Raw genomic sequence first — 18,332 nt, 5'->3', positions numbered from 1 at the left:
CCTGCATTCATGCATTGGCTGCAGTTTGCATAGTGCAGCGGTAATGATGTTGACCTTATCTATTTTTGGTAAGTGAGTCTCGTATATTGTGTACGGATATATCATCTGACAAGTTATTAACTACTCAGTAAGTCAGTATAAATGTACAGTCTGTTAACTGATCCAACTGAACAGCTACAAGTTTGATCCACTAATCTACAAGATTGAAGAGACTAGAGATTTGTAGAGTGTTATGACTAGGACCTTGATCCAATAATCTACAAGAGTATTTGACCTACTTCGCGTTTGTTTGGTTGAACAGAGGAAGTAGTATTTCCTAAAAAACGTAATGTTATTTGATCCATCATAAACTTATTTTTACTCGTCTAAGAGAATTTAGGTAAGTAAATTTTCCGATTAGTGTCATATTCTTGGGAAATTACACTTGATAAGAGGGATGAGAAAACAATTTCACCACCAGTCACGCAATCAACCCGGCCCAAGACCAAAAACAATCAGTTATAATAGCTGTGTGCGTGCGCGTATGTGTGTGTGACTGTGGGGGGTGGGGGTGTGAGCATCTAGTCCAAATATTCTGTGGATAAATCAGCTATTTTTTACGAGTTAAAACTTTTGCAGATGGCAAAAGAACAGGAAAAACACCCATTAACTTGTCACAAAACCATTTACTTTTATGTATTATACTTAGGTAGTAGTGGCATCAATCATACTACAATAGACAGCAAGAGATTGCATCATCATGCACATATACAGAAACATATTCTATCATACCAAATCTATGATCCAAATCTTACTTGCCATGCTCACTACTTGTGTGTATGACCTTGCTTTCTTTGATGCTGCAAGGTGGCTTGTTCGTGAGTACCGAAAATATGCATTCTCCACCGTCGAAAATTTTCTAAAGTATTTAGAGAAAGAAATAAGCTATAATTAGCAAGATAATCAGAATATTTAGTATAAAAGTTCCAACATAACACAAAATTTCATCACTCAGCAATGATAACTTCTTACATGGATTTATAAAAACATGTTAATCGGGCTCTTTAATCTAACCTCAAGAATCTGTGTTGGATCCTCGACAGTAAGATGTGTGTGAACATTTGACACTCTATTTTGGACCAAAAATATCAAGTTATTTGTTTTAAATAAATATCCAAGTATGAAACAAGTAGCCAAGTCCCGGTATCATAGCTATAGAGGCGACGACAAAGACTATGACGATATGCAGGGTACAATCTGTAAATATGTCAATTAAGGTTGATAAGGGAGGAGGGTCGATATCAGTTAATCAGAATATCAAAATTAAGATTGCTAGGCGCAGCTGATTTGTATATATGTCAGCTGCTATCCACCAACAGTATTACATTTTACGTATATATCATGTCACTAAAAACTTTGGAACCACGAATCATATTTTGAGTTTGAAAATAAGAAACACTTGAAAAGATAACAATAAAGTAAATGAAATCTGAATAAATATAAAATGGAAGGTGGAATAATTAGTACCTTAGACAATATAACAAATCTCTAATCTGTACGGAATACCCAAATTTTCTACCCAAACTTTCCTGTATGGTGTAGAGGGGCCTCTGTTACGAAGGCAAAGCCATCAGCTGCATATAATGTTAGTGAGAGTCACAGTCACCAGTATATCGGCGAAACATGCTTAATGATTCAGCCACAATAGTAATCGCACACGTAGGCACAAAGCTATAGACCTTGTCACAATTCCTGATTAATTAAAGAGTACTTTCCACCACAATAAACATTATTTATTGTAACAAAAGAGACAGTGTTTCTGAAACCAACCTTATATTTTAGCAATTATTCCATTGTCACGTACTACTGTGTTTTTTCAATCCAATTACATTATGAAAATCAATATGATTGAAGAAAGCAATAATGCATGAAGTGCACATCGTTGAACTATCTATTTCAGTGACTCAGTCAATTCCCTTTGGCTAATTGAATCCACTATCTCTACCTTATCGTACTGTATTATCAACTTTATCGTTCTCTTTGTGGTAAGACTGGTAACTAGCATCCTAAGGTACAGTGCATTAACAATTTGGTACTAGAACTAAGACTTGAATAAGTAATCATTTACACACATACAGAATATACCATAACATCAAAACCACACTACATAAACTAACAGCGACCTCAAGTCTTCAACTATCGCATGAAGCCTAGATATTTCAATTTAGATGACCAGCAAGAGTTCTCCACCATTTATGCTACCTAATCAATTCAACAAGTACTACAAGATAGCATCTAAATAGACCATCTAAGGCTTGTCACATCCAAATTTCAGATTCATGCAGCTGAAAGTCAATGCACAAGTCACACATACAAGCCCACGATATGGGAAGATTAATCAATGCCATCATCATCAGCTATGGTCTATTCTACAATATGCATATCTTTTTCGAAGGGCAGGAGATAACTTATCTGTGAAAGCACTACAGATGCAGAAGGTCTACAAATTTAATCGGTTTTGGCACAGATCCAATATGAACCACAGAGACTGCTGATAAGGACAACAAGGGCCATTCTGAAGAATTTAAACTTCTACTGATGCAACCTTGTCTAAGTTATCTTAAAACAAGTCACTACTGATTAAGTCCAAACCCCATCCTCTCTTGTATGCAAATGTTTATTGCAGCAACAAGTCCCATATACTAAGTTGTGCTTTCTGCATATAATCTTTTGGAGATAAGGATTGTTAGATGTGAATCTTAAGCGCTACATCCAACACATAAACCCCCATCAGAGTAAGTTTGAAAAATTCATTACAGACACCAGACCTTATAAAGCCTCGTATTACAAGATGCCTAGTACTCATTTGTGGAGGTAAATATGATTAGCAATATGTCATATCAATATTTATATGATACATTGGCAAATTCTAATGGTGGGCTGAAGATGCAGATATTCAGAGCATACTAGCAATAAGAGGTTGAGATAGAAACCTGGCACAAATTTGACCCATCTTCCCATAATCACGGTGATAATGCAGCACAACTTGAGTTCTGTCAGATGGAATGGCTGCAATTTGTCACAATTGATAATGAAGTTAGATTATCCAATATCTTTCTCGAACAGACCAATAATACTAATCTTGTCTTAGATATCAGTCAAACAATAGTAATTATAATTATACAAAGATAAAAAAAAAACTTAATTTGTCAATAATGGGATCAGTAAAAGCAAGGAAACAGACTTGAACCTTGAAGGGACAAAGAGCATGAACATGTGTTCAGGTTCACAAGTTAGCTCATCTAATTTGCACACACATTTAATTGCTTCCATTATGCAAAACCCAATGTGTCCGAGTCTCACTAGATATGGCAAATTCTGACAAGATGCACACCAGCTGACCCACCAATAAATTTACTTGAATTAGCTCCATGCCATGAAATCCCATTATCTATAACATTACATCAGTGAGGAACTAAAAGTCCATAGTTGAGTACCTATAAAATAGAGACCATATGCAGATAACAAAGAACCACAGTAATAGCACCTGGGATGCCTGCACACATTACAATTTATGGAGCCACTCAATTACAGTAATGGACTTCGCAGAAAGCTTCTCCCAAAAATCATGAAAGGAATTTATCTGTGAACAGCATGGTCTGGGCAATTAGAAAGAGCAGCACTACAATGCAAAAGGTGGCATTCTAGAGCACTTAAATGGCTTGAGAACTTCATCACCCATCAGCATATATAATTAACAATGTTATCACCACTTTAATAGCAATCTATACTATATGGAAAAAATGAATGACAACATAAATCAGCAATATGATGGATCGATGGTGTATCATAGACCAAACATGTTTTAAGTCCAGATAAACTATATAGTAAATACCATTCTATAGGATCTCTGACATTAATCTTGAGAGATTAATACCCTCCATAATGCAATAGAAATTTAGGATAGTTTGTGCGTATAGATTTAAGTAACATCAACACCGCAATGTAAACAGTAATAAACATTTCAAGGATATAAATTGTGAAGGTGGAATGATATGGAACAACCAAGTCACAAAACTGGCTGGTTAATAACCAAAAAAGAAATAAAATGCCATTATTCAAGCCTTCCACATTAGACACTGAATCATTTACAAAGCTATGTGTGATACAGTGACAGAAAGAGTGCTCTCTTGATGATCGTGATATTGGACTTGCTATCAGTTTAACTCATTTTTTCCGCAATGACTAATGAGTATGACCTATTTTGCAGGATCTGGTGGGTTATTTTAGGCCAACCTTTCACGAGAAGAATTTCTCCCAGGCCTCCCACCACCAGATCCTCTTCTTCCATTACTACGCCCACCCCTTGAGCTCTCACCTCGCTCCTTACTATAGCTGCCACCACTGCCACTTTCACCCCGCAAGGCATTACTCCATGGCCTCCCCCCACCAGATCCTCTTCTAACATTACTGCGCCCACCCCTTGTGCTCTCAACTCGCTCCTCATAATATCCACCACCATTACCACTTTCACCCCGTGAAGCTTTACTCCATGGCCTTCCCTCACCAAATCCTCTTTTTCCATTACTGCGCCCACCCCTTGAGCTCTCAGCTCGCTCCTCATAACCACCACCACCACCACTTTCATTACGCGAAGCATTACTCCATGGCCTCTTCCCACCCTCTCCAGGTTTTCTCTTGCCCTCATTTACCACGCCAGATCCTCTTCTACCATTATTGTGCCCACCCCTTGAGCTCTCAACTTGCTCCTCCTCATCATCACTACCACTTTCATTGCGGGAAGCTTTTTTCCAAGGCTTTCCCCTACCTTCTTCAGAATCTCTCCTGCCCTCATTTGCCCTACCAGATCCTCTTCTTCCATTACTGCGCCCACCCCTTGAGCTCCTAACTTGATTTTCTTTTCTAGCATCACCACTTTCATCCCACGAAACATTTCTCCAACGCCTCCCCCTACCCTCTCCAGGTTTGCCTTCATTTACCTTTCCAGATCCCCTTCTTCCATTATTGCGCCCATCCCCTGCGCTCTCAATTTGCTTCTCATCATCATCACTATCACTGTCCTCCTCCAAAGCATTTCTCCTAGGCTTCCCCCTACCCTCTCTAGGCTTTCTCCTGCCCTCATTAACCTTATCCCTCGAACTTTCAACTTGCTCCTCCAACTCCCTCTCTTCGTCCTCCTCATCATCACTGCTTTCATCCACATCAGAACCAGATAACTGCATATCCTCCTCAGTCTCTTTCTCATTCTCTTCCTCATTTTCTGCTTCCCCTTCCTTCACTGCTTGTTGATTACCAGCATTAGGACTAGCCACACTTTTTGACTTCTTCCCTTCCTTCACCTTGTGCATCAGGTGTATATATTTATTTCTCATATCTATCAATGGATGCTTGTCAATCAACAAACCTCTCTTAAACCCGTCCCTTAAAACCACAGTATGAGTCCCAATTTTACTCGAGCGGTAAAATATGCCAGGATGATGAGCCAATGCACGCTTAAGCCTTGGCTTTATACCTAAAAACTCTCCAAGACAAAGCATGTTTTCCCTCTCTGTCTTCTTGGTAACAAGAATATGGAGCAATTCGTGCAAAACCGCAACCACCCACTTATCAGACATATCAGTATTAGGCTGAAGATGAGTTGCATTCTCATAAGGTGATACATAAGGCAACTTTTGCCAGTCATCCAACCACCTCTTCAGACTCTTATCCATCTCAAACCCATTAGAAAACTGCAAAGGAAAAGCAATTGCCATCCCTTTTTCATATTTAGGATCCCCCTTCTTAGCCATCTTTTCGATAGCCGAAACCGCCAATTCATCACTCCAACACACCAATTCCAGCAAACCCTCAACTCTATTAGGCCGGGTCTGATTAACCCTTTTCACTTTAAAATAATCAGGGAACTCAGGAACTAATGTATCAACATAATTATCAGGAAGACCTAAATCCCATTTAAACCTATCAATCAATTTCAAAGGAAATTCATTAATTCTACACAACATCAAAAGTTTCAACAACCTATCAGCAGCATCTTTCCTAAATGTATCACTATCATACATCAACTGTTCTTCAGCATCAAGATTCAAACTTTCTGGGGTTAATCTAACATGTGGGTGAACCCCAATATTAGCAGGAAAATATTCTTCAAAAAAATTAGGGTACTTACGAATAAAATCAATTGTTCGACATGGGATACTGAGCTTCTCTGTATGGTCAACAATGGAGGACAGAGGAAGAGACTTTGAAGGCTCTGATTTAAGCAAGTTCTTGAGATTAACCACATATTTTAGGTCTTTTTCTTTCTCAACAGCATGGTCTAACCCACGATCTGGAACAAAATTTATCTCAATGTTATCAAGAAAAGTTCTGATACATTGAAAATTGGAGGGATTTGGGTGGTGAGATATAAATATAAAGCGTTGAACTTTGGATTTTATGAGCATTTTTGTGGTTAAATTTGCAGAGTTTTCTGGGTTTGGGGGAAGTGAAGAATAGGAAATGATAGTTTGGGGTTTAAGGAGGGTTTTGCCAGTTTCGCTGCTTGATTGTTTGGAATGAGGATTGAGAGTTTCAGGGTTTGGGGGCTGTGAATTTTTGGACCAAACACACACACAAGACACACTAAAATCCTAAATTAGTTACGTTACAGTTTAACACTCACCCTGTTTTTTATTTTTTTTTTTTATTTTTGGAAGGGTAAAATACATTGGACATTATAAACGTTTTCTAGCAATACTATAAACTAATTTGTCTAAAAAGCCTTTTTAAAAAATTGGAAAATTTGCTATTCACAGAGAGGCCATTATCTTGATGAGTCAGAGTACAATAGTCGTAAAAGACAACATAATCTGATACTCGATTTCCTTTACGATAATTATGCCAGGATGGCGTGATGTATTAGCCGGAAAAGTCTCTAAAATCGTCTCAACTTTTACAACCATATTGCCCTTGAAATCAATATACTATCGAGTGTATCACAAATTGTATATTATTACTTAATGTCATTTTATATTCCCACCCCAAACTCATAATCTGAATAGTTGAAGCCATCTATTTTACCTATTAATCATCAATATTTCCGAGGCAATCATGACCACACATCCCGTTATGAACTCATTGAAAAAAGCTCAAAAGGGCATCAAATGATGTTAGCTTAGCTTAACTATTACTCCTAGTACCCGTAATTAATTAGCCAACTATGCTAACCTGAATAGTTCAAAAGGCATACACCAAATAATAATCTCCCACCATAACACCAAATCCACCAACACAAAAATCAAAATAAAAAGAAAGATTACAATATCAAATTGACCCACATAAATTGATAATCTATCTCTTTCGAAAATCTCTCTTCCAAATCCCAATTTTTCAGGAACAACAACTCACACTGTCTAAAATTTTCAGACTTCCCAGAAAAAAACCCTTAAATTTTCTCTCTTTTCATTTTCTTAACAACGGGGAACTCTGTTTCATCCCGGATTTGCTTCCGGAAAAAACCCAAAATGTCTGCTTCTTCTCCAAAACCTGCTTCACTTTCTCTTCATTCTTCTTCTTCACCATCTCCTCTTCCTCCTCAATCTGTTGATTTTTCAGAAGATATCCCTGCATTTTCTCTCTCCTCTGACCAGTTTCATAGCTGTTCTCGTGCTCTTGACCTCTTCAAACAAAAATTGGACAATACCCAACTCATTCAACGCGAGTTCGATTCTCTTCAGGTACTTCTTATTCATTAATTTTACTCGTTTCCCAGAAAAATTATTTGTTTTTTATGAAGTGGGTAGTGATTTATTTGGTGGGATCAGCTTGAATGTTGGAGTTTTAATTTTATTTTGGGAGATATTTGATATATTGTTGATTTTAGTTCAATGTTTCATGTTGGGTTATGTACTCGTAGGTTATTGTTGTATGATTAGGATATATTTTGGATATAATTAGAGGAAAAAGGGGTTGATTGATGTTAATTTTGATAATGTTGTCCAATTCAGATGCTTAAAACCTAGACATAATTAGTTGATGATCGGCATAAAGTACATTGTTAAAAGAAAAATGCTCCTAATTTCACCAAATTTACCCTTGTTTTGTGGGGTTGCATAGTAACATCTACAATAATTTTGCTTTTATAGTGTCTTTTCGTTGTGACACTTTTTGGAGTTAAAGGTATTAACACCATTGATTATGTGCCAAATAGGGACTAGATAAAGTTCTTAACTTCTAACCATCTTTGAGAGTGGAGGGATTGTATTATCTACACTATGAGTGCTAGATTCTTTTGGTATAAGCTCCTTGAGACTTTGAGAGCGGGGTTAGTTAGGTCGATTTTTGTTAGGTACACCTGCAAATTTTGTATGTCGATCCGTGTTGTTTGGAATAGAGGCCATAGAGCTGTTACATACATACATGTTGTGGCATAGGGCATGATATGCTCTTTAATGGACATTGTGGTTGAAAAGGATTGACTGGATTTTGGGATGGTGAATTAGCAAGTGCTTGTTGGATAAAATTTTGTTAGTGGTATCTCTAACTGTCACTAACTTCATGCTCCAGGGGCTTTCTAAGGGTTTGTGTTTTCTGATTTAACGTACACTGTTTTAGCACTTGAGGATTCTCTATTTCCTTTTCTGTTATTTGATGTAAAGTTAGTGGGAATGATGATAGATTTTTAATCAATTTGAGAAGCTTTATATAGTAAATGCTTGCAATGGGTGACAAAATTTTATTATATGAGTGTTGCATGGAGAACTAAGTGTTAGAAAGTATGAAACTATGTTGGCAACTGAGTGAGCAATTTCTGCCTTTTGTGAATGGAGGGCATGGGAAGTGGTGGCGAGAATGGGCTGATGAAAGGGGTGTATTTCTAAATATTTTTCCGAGCAAGAATTTTGTTTGCTTCAAGGATTTAGCTGATTTATTTTGGTGGACATTTTCTCTAGAAGTTGTTGCTAAAGTGTGCAGCAGCCTTTGTGAAGCTGCCAAGTATCATTGACTTTTCTCACTGGCCATGTTTCTCCCATCCCAAGATAAACTCTTTTCTGGATATTATGTTACTTCTTTCTCAATTTAACAGTCATACATGTTTCTTCTGATAAGCTATTAGCCTAACCAAGCTCTACCTACTAAACTGTATTTGGTGAATTTGAGCTCCCATAGAGTTTATTGGATTGTTAGTACTCTTTCTCTCCCTATCTTTTTGCCCCATTGCCAATATTTGGTTCAAACTTTAATAACATTGACTATAGATTCTCGTTAATCTATAAGAGATAACGTCATGTGGGTTCTTGTTGGACTCGTCTCATTGTATATTATATTAATATTGATATCAAGTTTTTATAATTTTTACGCGTATAAAATTAGAAATATATACATTTTAAGACACATCTTAAAGACCGTGAAAAGTCAAATGAGGTAAAAATAATTAGAGACAGAGGGAGTATTTTATACGATTGAAGTCATTGAACTACTCACATCTTCTTTGATCCATGAATATTTCATCTCAGAATATCCAGTTGGATAGTCAGCCAGGGTGTCCAAGTGTTGAAAGGAATGATTGTGTCAGTGTCATAGATACAACTATACAAGTAAGGTCCCGCTTTGAGCGATGGTTCTCCACCTAATGTTGTGCATGGTGAGGGAGGTCATAGCATGATCAGCATAGATGATAATGTGGTAAAAGGGGAGCAGCAGGTTGCTAGATGCCTAGAAATACTTTTTCTTGTAAGGCATAATAAACTGACAAATTTGCTCCCAATGTGAATGTTATGAAACCTTAAGGCATGTCGAATCATTATAACTTAAGGATAAAGGTACTCATTTATTAGATAAAGATGAGTTTGTTCTTAAGGTACTCATTTGTTAAATAAAGGTACTCGTTTGTCAAACCCAATTTGACAAAGGAATAAATTGGCATGATAGACAAATTTGTTCCCATTGCGAATGGTATGCAAGCTTAAGGCTATGTGATTTTTTCTCCGTAGTGGCGTAGTGTTTCTGTGAAAGGATATTATAAAATCCATGTTGCACATTTATGCAAGGGTGAAATACTAGAATTCGAATATTATGTTGGTAGCGGGTTGAATCGTTCATTTCTATTTTGTTGTCTGTTGTGGCACTTGTGGGGACCTCTTCCTATAGTTGGACTCCTCATTTCTTGTCAAAAAATTCTCTTTTTACTTGTATAATTTAGTTTGCAGATTATGTTATATTGTATATTGTTTGTCTGCCAATTTTTGTTAATCAAAATAAGTTCAGTGTGATAGAGTTCCTATTCTGATATCTTTAGGTTATTTTGGGTGCAGGACAAAAGACTCAGATCATCTGACATGACTAGATTTTGTAGGGTGGCTCTTGACCCTGTAAATTTGAGCAAAAATCGCTATACTGATGTTATACCATGTAATTTTTAACCCAATCAATTTTTTCTTTGAATGTTTCTAGTTGCTTCACTGACTTTTTTTTTAATTTTTTTTTTTATGAGTTCGATTGTTTTCGTAAAAGAATAATGTGATTGACCGACTTGTTTTTGTCCCTGTCTTCAGTTGACAGCAGCAGAGTTGTTTTGACGTCATGTAAGGACTATAGACCATCAGCCAAGGGTTACATCAATGCAAGCTTTATAAAAGTTAGTATGTGCTCTCACCACTGAACTATGTAAACCTGGAGTGGTTTCTACTAATTTCTATTACTTACTCCTTCCATTTAGATTTGACTGTTGTGTTTTGATTTATTTTTATTTATTTATTTTTTTTTAATCATTGAAATAATTATGACCATTATATTTCACACGAGTAATGTAATAGAAATGTAGAATTATGGAAGTGGTATCTTTATTTTTACAAAAAAATAAAATTCTAGAGCAATTATATAACTTTATTTGCATGAATAGAAGCATTTTACGCTGTAAATTGATTATCAAAATTGCTGAACTTTTGCAACTATACTGTGTTTGGGACAGTCATTCCCAGAAGAATGGTGATATTTTAGTTTGCATTCTCTGTTTGACATCTGAATTCATCTCAAATGTAGACACCAGCAGAAGGTGCTGCTCAGTTTATAGCCACACAAGGTCCATTATCACATACATTTGAAGATTTCTGGGAAATGGTGTTGCAGAATCGCTGCCCTGCGATTGTGATGCTGACACGGTTGGTTGACAATTACAAGGTACTTCACTGTACCGTACACCATCATATTTGAATTGTGTGACCATATAAGCCATCTCTAGGGAAGGCATTTATGACCTTCCAAACTTGTGTCTAAATGTATGCTATTTGCTTCTTCAACTCATCCATGTCTTCACTAGTAAGCAGAGCAAAAACAAATCAAAGTAAAATGCACTTGACTGTTGTTTGTTGAGTGTTACACATGTTGAAATTCCATTTGATTGTGTGGTTTGTTTGAAAACGAAAACACTGTTGAGGTTGCACTCCTATTTCCATGCCCGTAGAATTTTCTAGATACAGACATATAGTATCCAAGGAGGCAAGACTTAGTTATAGAGATAACTTTGATGTTGAATCAATGACAAACTTGATGTCATGGTGAACTAAAGCTTGTATGAAAGCTACCTATCTTAACAAAATGGGGAAGTGCTAGCAAATATAAGTTAGTTAAATCTGATTTTGATTTGTAAAGAGAACTTGTCATAACACTATTGTTATACAAAGCATCTTTGTTAGTCTTAGAGATGCATATTAACTTTAACTACATTTATATATATAAGTTATATGGGTTGTTTTGTATAGAATTTATATGGATTAGAAAAGAAGCAAATTTCTAAAAATCAGCAACAGAGATAATAATGTGCAGTGCCTGTGTTTGAAGCATATAATACATGTAAGCAAAAATAAAATGCAGATAAATGCAGTAAGGATTTATGTATGATGTGCAAGGAGAGAGAAAAACAAAGTTTGTTAGTTTAAGCTGCGTGTATTTCATTTGAGTATTTGTTATATTAATAAATGCAGTGTGTTTACGAGTATTTTAGGCTTGCCACATAAGGCTTTCAAAGTTTGCTGTCTGAGCTTGTGTAAGCAAGCAATCTTAATGCTGTATTCTGGGAAGTTATTGGGTCTGGATGATTTATTCTCCATGTCTTTTTCAACTTTAGTCTTCCATATATTTGTAGAAATACATGCAGTGATTTATTCCTTCATGTACTAGTTGGGGAGTGTGGATATCTTAATTGCTCTCCACGATTTTCCGTTCCAAACTCTGCTCTAATAGTGTGTATCTACATTTTTTGGTTAAATGAATTTCATATGCAGACGTTGAAGTGTGGTGATTATTTTCAAGCAGAGGATGGTCCTCGGGAATTTGGTAACGTATCAATTGTCACCAAATGGATCAAGACAACTGGGAGCTCTTTAATTTTACGCCATTTGGAAGTGACCAAAGCAGAGGTAAGGTCATTCTAAGTGTCTAAAATTATAGTTCATCGTTGAATTATTGTCTTTAAAAATGAACTAGGAGAAACTAGAATAATGTTAACGAATTAATATGCTAGGCCACAGTCTTACCTTTAATTTTTTTTTATTTTTTATTTTTTTTTTTATTTATGTTCTTTGGATTTGGAGAGAGAAATCCATTGGAGTTTCCAAAGAAGATCCAACCTGAATCATCCTTTTAAATTAAGTAAAGAGCATTACAATTAAGAAGGATAATGATAAGCCCAACACTCACTAAACTATTTTATTCATCTTCATGAAGCAGAAGCACTAGCCATTTCATAGCTAATACCACTTTCTTGTTTGCAATAATTGAGGAGAAATTGTTTTATACTCTTGGTGGGAGTATGGACTATGGAGTATGGATAAATAGAAACAGACCAAGAAATGCTGAATAATCATGAATTATGAATGTTGTATCATTTTGCTTTGCATCGAAGTGCTTTGCATTAGATAATACTATTTGTACTGAGAATGTATTGGAATAGTCTACCTCTATTTGCTTCTTGAATTTGTTTATAAAAAGTTGTTTATTAGAAGGCCAAGTACAATTATCAGTTTATCACCTCATCAGATTTGTTCCTTGACATTTATACTGGCAGTCTGGTAACTCAGCTGATGCTTTTTTATGTGAGCTTGTTCTCTATAACTTGATGTACTTGATGAGACAGCGACCGGTGACTTACTGTTGTGCCCGTGTGGTTTCTGCAGTCAGAAGAGGCACCATTGTCTGTCTTGCATATTCAGTATCCTGAATGGCCTGATCATGGTGTTCCAAAGGACTCAGTAGCTGTTAGAGAGATTTTCAAAAGAACGTATCATCTGCCACCTGGTTTAGGGCCTTTAGTGGTACATTGCAGGTACACTTCATGCTCGGGTCCTAGTTTCTGCTCATTAAGTTAATCATTGACCATTGATCCTCATACATCCTATTTTCTTTCCTCAGTGCTGGAATTGGTCGCACAGGAACATACTGCACCATTCATGACACAATCCAAAGGATTCTTGCTGGAGATATGTCTGCCTTAGATTTGGCCCATACTGTTGAGATTTTTAGATCTCAGCGAGTTGGAATGGTTCAAACACTGGTACTCTCTCCTCTCTCTCTCGATCTCTCTCTCGAGAAGGGATGGATATGGTAATACATCCATACCCTATGAGTCTAAAAGGGATTCCACCCATAGGGGAACCCTTCCCCAAAATAGGAATTTGGACGTTAAGCTCGATGAGACTTTTAGGGATAAGAAACTGGTTTTACTATAAGAGGATTATAATCCCTGCATTCTTCTAATGCTGGAGTGTTTGTTAATTGTTAAGATGTGAAGTAATTTCCTATGTCTTGTAAACTTAATACAAGTTTATGTTTTTGTCTTTTATTTAGGATCAATACTACTTCTGCTACAAGGTGGTGGTTGATGAATTGGAGGAGCTGATATCAAGCTACAATCCTGAGAAAAGTGCCTGATGGTATATCCAATTATTCTCATGAGATTGCGTTTATGTTAATTTTGCATCGCAAACCAATTCTTTTCTACTTTAGCTCAGAATAATGCTATTTCAGATTCTGCAGGATCGATCCTGTCCTTTTCATTTGGTTGTTTCGTTGCTGCTGCAAGTCTGGTGCAGGTGCAAAAGAGCAGCAGTGACTTCTCAAGGTAATTATTCCAACAATGGATATATACAGAAGGAAGAATGATGATTGCTTGATGTGCAACATAATACTGAGCAGACCTTATTCAGAGTTTCTGTTTTTTTAATCCCTGGTAGCACCAACCTTGGAAATTCGGATTTTTCTGTACATTTAATTCCTGTTATTGTACCTGTATCCATACTAATTAAGTATATAGCTATTGTTGTACTTGTATTGGTACATTTAACCCGCGAAAGACATTTTGAAAGTTTATTGTTGTGAGTTTGCAACGATGCTTTTTGTCTCGAATTTTAATTAACCCCCAACCCAAACAAATATTATTGGAAGTGTGGCCGATGAATAATGTATTGCGAGTTTGTGACTATTGTCTGTATATCAGTATTATCAATCACTAGGATTCAAAACAGCATGATAATAACTGTGGTGTTAATATGTAACAACTCAAATTTGATTTTAAGAGGCGTGCTTTATAAAATCTTCAATCAATGTTTTACTTTGTATATTCCTTCACAAGGAGCAGTCCAAAGCGTAGGGAGCCTCGGGTCCTTTGAACTGCTGCTAATAACCTATCTGGCTTGATCACATTCCCCCACGATGATAACAGCTTTGTGAACAAGCTCATCAGTTTCCCTCCGTTTGCCTTCAAATACCCACCCATTTCAAGCAGTCACAGAAACCACACAGAATACACCAGAAAATGTCACACCAAAGCGGATTCTTGTACTTCCCTCTCAAATTGTTGCACCATTTTTCGTTTTTTTCTGTCGAAACTTTCCACCTGTAAACGCAAGGAGACATGTACCAGGTTATCTTTGTATCCCTGCGAAGGTATGAATGTTTTATGTAACAAAGAAGCTATAATGCTTAGTGTAGTTAAAGGCTCAAGGCAAAAGGTGTTTCATGAAACTATAGAGATAGAGTCTTTTGGTCCAACTTTTGATACAAGTATGGAGTAATTGACAGTGAAAAATACAGGCAATTCTGGTAAATGCTCACAAATCTAGCATAGCAAAATAGCAAGTCTACCACACCAAAATTTTCAGTTCATTATTTGGAAAACATTGATATAAGAGTCCATTAGTGCGAATTTCTGAGTCCTCTATTCGTATAATGATTTTAATGATGTTTTAGTTGTATCACAGATTCAAAAATTCATAAGATTATGCAAGTGAAAAAAGTATAGAAAACAAACGATTGAATGGTTTTTGAATCCAGCTCAATACAATAAGCAGAGTGAAAATTGGGTTTGTCTAAAATAAATTGACAGTTGTTTAAAAAAAGTTAATGGCAAACTTGTTAGGGGACTCAATACCATAGTGTCATGCACCGTGATTGAATTATGGAAAAGAAGTATGGAGGAAAGACCAAATGCAATTTTGTTAAAAAGAAATACAAACCAATATTACTAATAATTACAATAAAAAGAAGCCAGTAATTCTATTGTGTGATACAATCCAAACTACAATTTGAAACAAATCCATACTCTAACCAGAGTAATCACAAATGTTCCACCAACATACATAGATGAGCTTAATTCTGGACAACCCTCCTTAATAAAGGAAACAAACTCACCACATATCTGTAACAAAATTCAACTTCTATACTATAACTCGAGATATTGTTTGTTGAGAGATTATAAAGGCACAGATCCCAATCGTTGAGGAGCAGCAGATCACCATCCATTCGTGCAGTCATAACAATAGGGCCAGAAAGTGAAGGAAATGGTCTGGAAGAGAACAAACATTGCCATGCCAATGGGACTCCAAAGTCATCATCAAATTCAGTGGCTACCCAGATGTAAAAACTACCCAGAAACGCAGGACAAGGTCTGTGGGTGACAAATATTGCAAGACATTCCTTGTACAACCCAATATCATATTTTGTGTCCCTAGGGGAAGATAGAAAATCCCAATCCACTTGAGGAAGATCAGAAAATTTAAAAAGCTCGGTGCTCATATTAAATGATAGGACCCAATACAAGTGACGCTGAGCTAGCTTAGGGTGCAAACGACTTCCTATGACACGAGCAATCCAATAATAAACACCATTTATGCATGAATCCATATCAGAATGATGAATATTGCCAAGACAACCCAATAACAATGGCGGCTCAAGTCTCTTCCAAGAGTTGGTGTTAAGAGAGTAAATATCGTATGCTAATCTTTTGTCAGAAGACACAGCACAAGTTCTAGTCATAATCCTCAAATCATTAGACATAGAATGAAACATAAAACCAACTACCTCAACTTCGCGTCCATGTTGAAGATCAAGATCTGATGCATCAGGATAGGCAATCATCCTAAAGTCTCTTGTGGCCGGATTCCATAAGCAACAACTAATATTAACACTCTTCCAAACTTTATTGGTGCACCAAAGTTCAAGACAAATGACACCATTTGCACTGCCTCTACAAATAACTTCCTGTTTGCTATAGGAGGGATCCATCGTGAAAACAGAATTTTTATCACGTTCTAGATCAGAATTCAAATCCAAAACAATGTCATCCCCTTGTTGTTTAGAGAGAAGATACCATTGCCTTGACTCAGTTAAGAGTACAGATGAGCGCTTCATAAGGAGAGGCACATCCCCATTTTCTTTGCACACGGCATATTGAGCACGGTGGTGCATCGAAATGAAGCTAGCATCGTCAATGAGGGCACACCATGACTTACTGACACATCGCATACGCAATAAGTCTTTCACTGGCAGCCTTGAAAGGATACCCTCAAGGAGATCATCAGGAAGAATGCAGTTTGTTTCCCCAGAATCCATTTTGCTACAAGTAGATAAATTAGGTGAATTTCAACTGTTTTTAACATTAACTTACTTCTCCAATGTCTCGTAATTCAAATGCTACAGATTATCATCAAAAGTTATCATCTTGCAAGTTATAATATGTTCGTCAACTGAATTATTTATTAATAAATTAGAGTGAATTAGTTGATTCCGATTAAAAACAAGCAGATTAAAATTTCATACGCCAGGGCCTTAATTACTGAGTATACAAATTACAGAACAAATCAAATTCTGAAAATAATTATGTAAAACAGGGAATTAAATAACAATTATCAATCAATCCAAAGATAGCAAAACTCGTTAAAAACCAATCAATTATATCACAAACAATCATGGTTTTGTAATGAGATTAAAGCAGGGTTATACAAACCAAACCCTAAAATTAACGATAAACCCTAGATTGCGAAATTGATATTCAATGATTGAAAATAAAGATAGCTAACCTGCTTCAATGGAGAAATTCAGATTATGCTTCACAGTTATACATTAGGCATTTATCCCTTTTCGCTGCTTCAGTGAAGGAAGAGTTGCATTTTGTTTATGAGTTTATTCACTACGTACTCCTGGGCCTTCCTCTTTGTTTACAATCTACCGTACAATATAGTCTAATGAAAATGTCCAAAATGCCCTTATATTGTCAAAGTCAAGCTTCACACTTTAACCTTCCTACTACTACTCCTACTCCGTCACTATTTTTTTACCCCCAATAGGTTAGGTCCGTGCCATGTACATTAATTTTAATTATTTTTTTTAAATAAACAATGAATTTTTTCTAAAATATTATATTGTGTAATGTATTTATTATAAAATACCCTATAATTAATTATTATAAAAGAGCCTATTAGCTCGGTAGTTATTTTTAAAACGCATTTGACAATATGTATATTATATTTCATATAAAAATTGGTACAATTTTCTTATCGTTAACCAAATGGGTTTCTTAAAAGTTGCACATTACACTTCTATAGTCACTATTAGGGATGTTAATGGGGCGGGGCGGGGCGGATTTTGGCTTTGCAATCCCATCCCTGCCTAATATTCTCATCCCCATCCCCGCCCCCCGCCCCCCCCCCCCCCTCGCCCCCACCAAGTCCAATGCTAAAACTATCCTCACCCCACCCCCCCACTTGGATATCCACTCCCACATATCCCCGCCTCCCAGATACAACAACACTACATAATTTGAATTACAACCAAAAAAAAAAAAAAAAAAATCATTGTTTATATTACACTTTTTAAATTTTTTTTTTTTATATAAATATTATAATGTATTACATTTATTACTTTATTTTTTTTGAGGGCACATTTATTACTTTATTATTTATATGAAATAGTATAAAAGTATATAATTATTTTTTAAAAAATATATAAATAGGTATGGGGCGGGTATGAAGCGGGGTGGGTAGGGTGGAGCAAGGATGGGGCGGGTACAACCTAAAATCCAC

General features: G+C 36.3%; 3 protein-coding genes across 4 annotated transcripts; 1 reads left to right on the top strand and 2 right to left on the bottom strand.

Annotated features, from left to right (window-relative positions):
• Positions 1–2,935: 2,935 nt before the first annotated feature.
• LOC145613063 (uncharacterized) lies at positions 2,936–6,554 on the bottom strand. Its single transcript, XM_081668121.1, has 4 exons — positions 4,276–6,554; positions 3,917–4,060; positions 3,477–3,535; positions 2,936–3,048 (listed from the first exon to the last, which is right to left on the bottom strand). The coding sequence occupies exons 1-4, from the start codon at positions 6,441–6,443 to the stop codon at positions 2,936–2,938; spliced, it is 2,484 nt and encodes an 827-aa protein (XP_081524247.1). The 5' UTR covers positions 6,444–6,554.
• Positions 6,555–7,239: 685 nt separating this feature from the next.
• On the top strand, positions 7,240–14,352 carry LOC145614307 (protein-tyrosine-phosphatase PTP1-like). 2 transcript variants are annotated; one of them, XM_081669344.1, is made up of 9 exons: positions 7,240–7,715; positions 10,293–10,389; positions 10,533–10,615; positions 11,020–11,157; positions 12,261–12,395; positions 13,152–13,300; positions 13,387–13,528; positions 13,822–13,907; positions 14,011–14,352. In XM_081669344.1, the coding sequence occupies exons 1-8, from the start codon at positions 7,503–7,505 to the stop codon at positions 13,903–13,905; spliced, it is 1,041 nt and encodes a 346-aa protein (XP_081525470.1). In that variant the 5' UTR covers positions 7,240–7,502; the 3' UTR covers positions 13,906–13,907; positions 14,011–14,352. The 2 variants fall into 2 exon arrangements, with proteins under 2 accessions (XP_081525470.1, XP_081525469.1); XM_081669343.1 differs by having other exon boundaries at positions 7,242–7,715; positions 14,002–14,352.
• A 1,120-nt stretch (positions 14,353–15,472) lies between these two features.
• Positions 15,473–17,424, bottom strand: LOC145615323 (F-box/kelch-repeat protein At3g06240-like). The gene is made up of 2 exons (XM_081670388.1): positions 17,331–17,424; positions 15,473–16,867 (listed from the first exon to the last, which is right to left on the bottom strand). The coding sequence occupies exon 2, from the start codon at positions 16,861–16,863 to the stop codon at positions 15,622–15,624; it is 1,242 nt and encodes a 413-aa protein (XP_081526514.1). The 5' UTR covers positions 16,864–16,867; positions 17,331–17,424; the 3' UTR covers positions 15,473–15,621.
• Between the last annotated feature and the right edge of the window lie 908 nt (positions 17,425–18,332).

The sequence above is a fragment of the Chenopodium album genome, chromosome 25 (genome assembly GCF_948465745.1).
Source record: "Chenopodium album chromosome 25, dcCheAlbu1.1, whole genome shotgun sequence".
Taxonomy (NCBI): Eukaryota; Viridiplantae; Streptophyta; class Magnoliopsida; order Caryophyllales; family Amaranthaceae; genus Chenopodium; species Chenopodium album.
The sequence above is the reverse complement of the archived record's forward strand: the minus strand, read 5'-3'. Positions and strand labels throughout refer to the sequence as shown.

What these genes read in the sequence shown, in the direction of transcription:
- LOC145613063 (XM_081668121.1), bottom strand. Translation starts at nt 6,443, where the DNA reads ATGCTCATAAAATCCAAAGTTCAACGCTTTATATTTATATCTCACCAC. An exon ending in AGAAATTCTTCTCGTGAAAG is followed by an intron (nt 4,061 to 4,275) that starts GTTGGCCTAAAA and finishes GTTATTAACCAG; the next exon opens with CCAGTTTTGTGACTTGGTTG. An exon ending in TTTCTATTGCATTATGGAGG is followed by an intron (nt 3,536 to 3,916) that starts GTATTAATCTCT and finishes TAATGTGTGCAG; the next exon opens with GCATCCCAGGTGCTATTACT.
- LOC145615323 (XM_081670388.1), bottom strand. Translation starts at nt 16,863, where the DNA reads ATGGATTCTGGGGAAACAAACTGCATTCTTCCTGATGATCTCCTTGAG.
- LOC145614307 (XM_081669344.1), top strand. Translation starts at nt 7,503, where the DNA reads ATGTCTGCTTCTTCTCCAAAACCTGCTTCACTTTCTCTTCATTCTTCT. An exon ending in TCAATGCAAGCTTTATAAAA is followed by an intron (nt 10,616 to 11,019) that starts GTTAGTATGTGC and finishes TCTCAAATGTAG; the next exon opens with ACACCAGCAGAAGGTGCTGC. An exon ending in TGGAAGTGACCAAAGCAGAG is followed by an intron (nt 12,396 to 13,151) that starts GTAAGGTCATTC and finishes TGGTTTCTGCAG; the next exon opens with TCAGAAGAGGCACCATTGTC.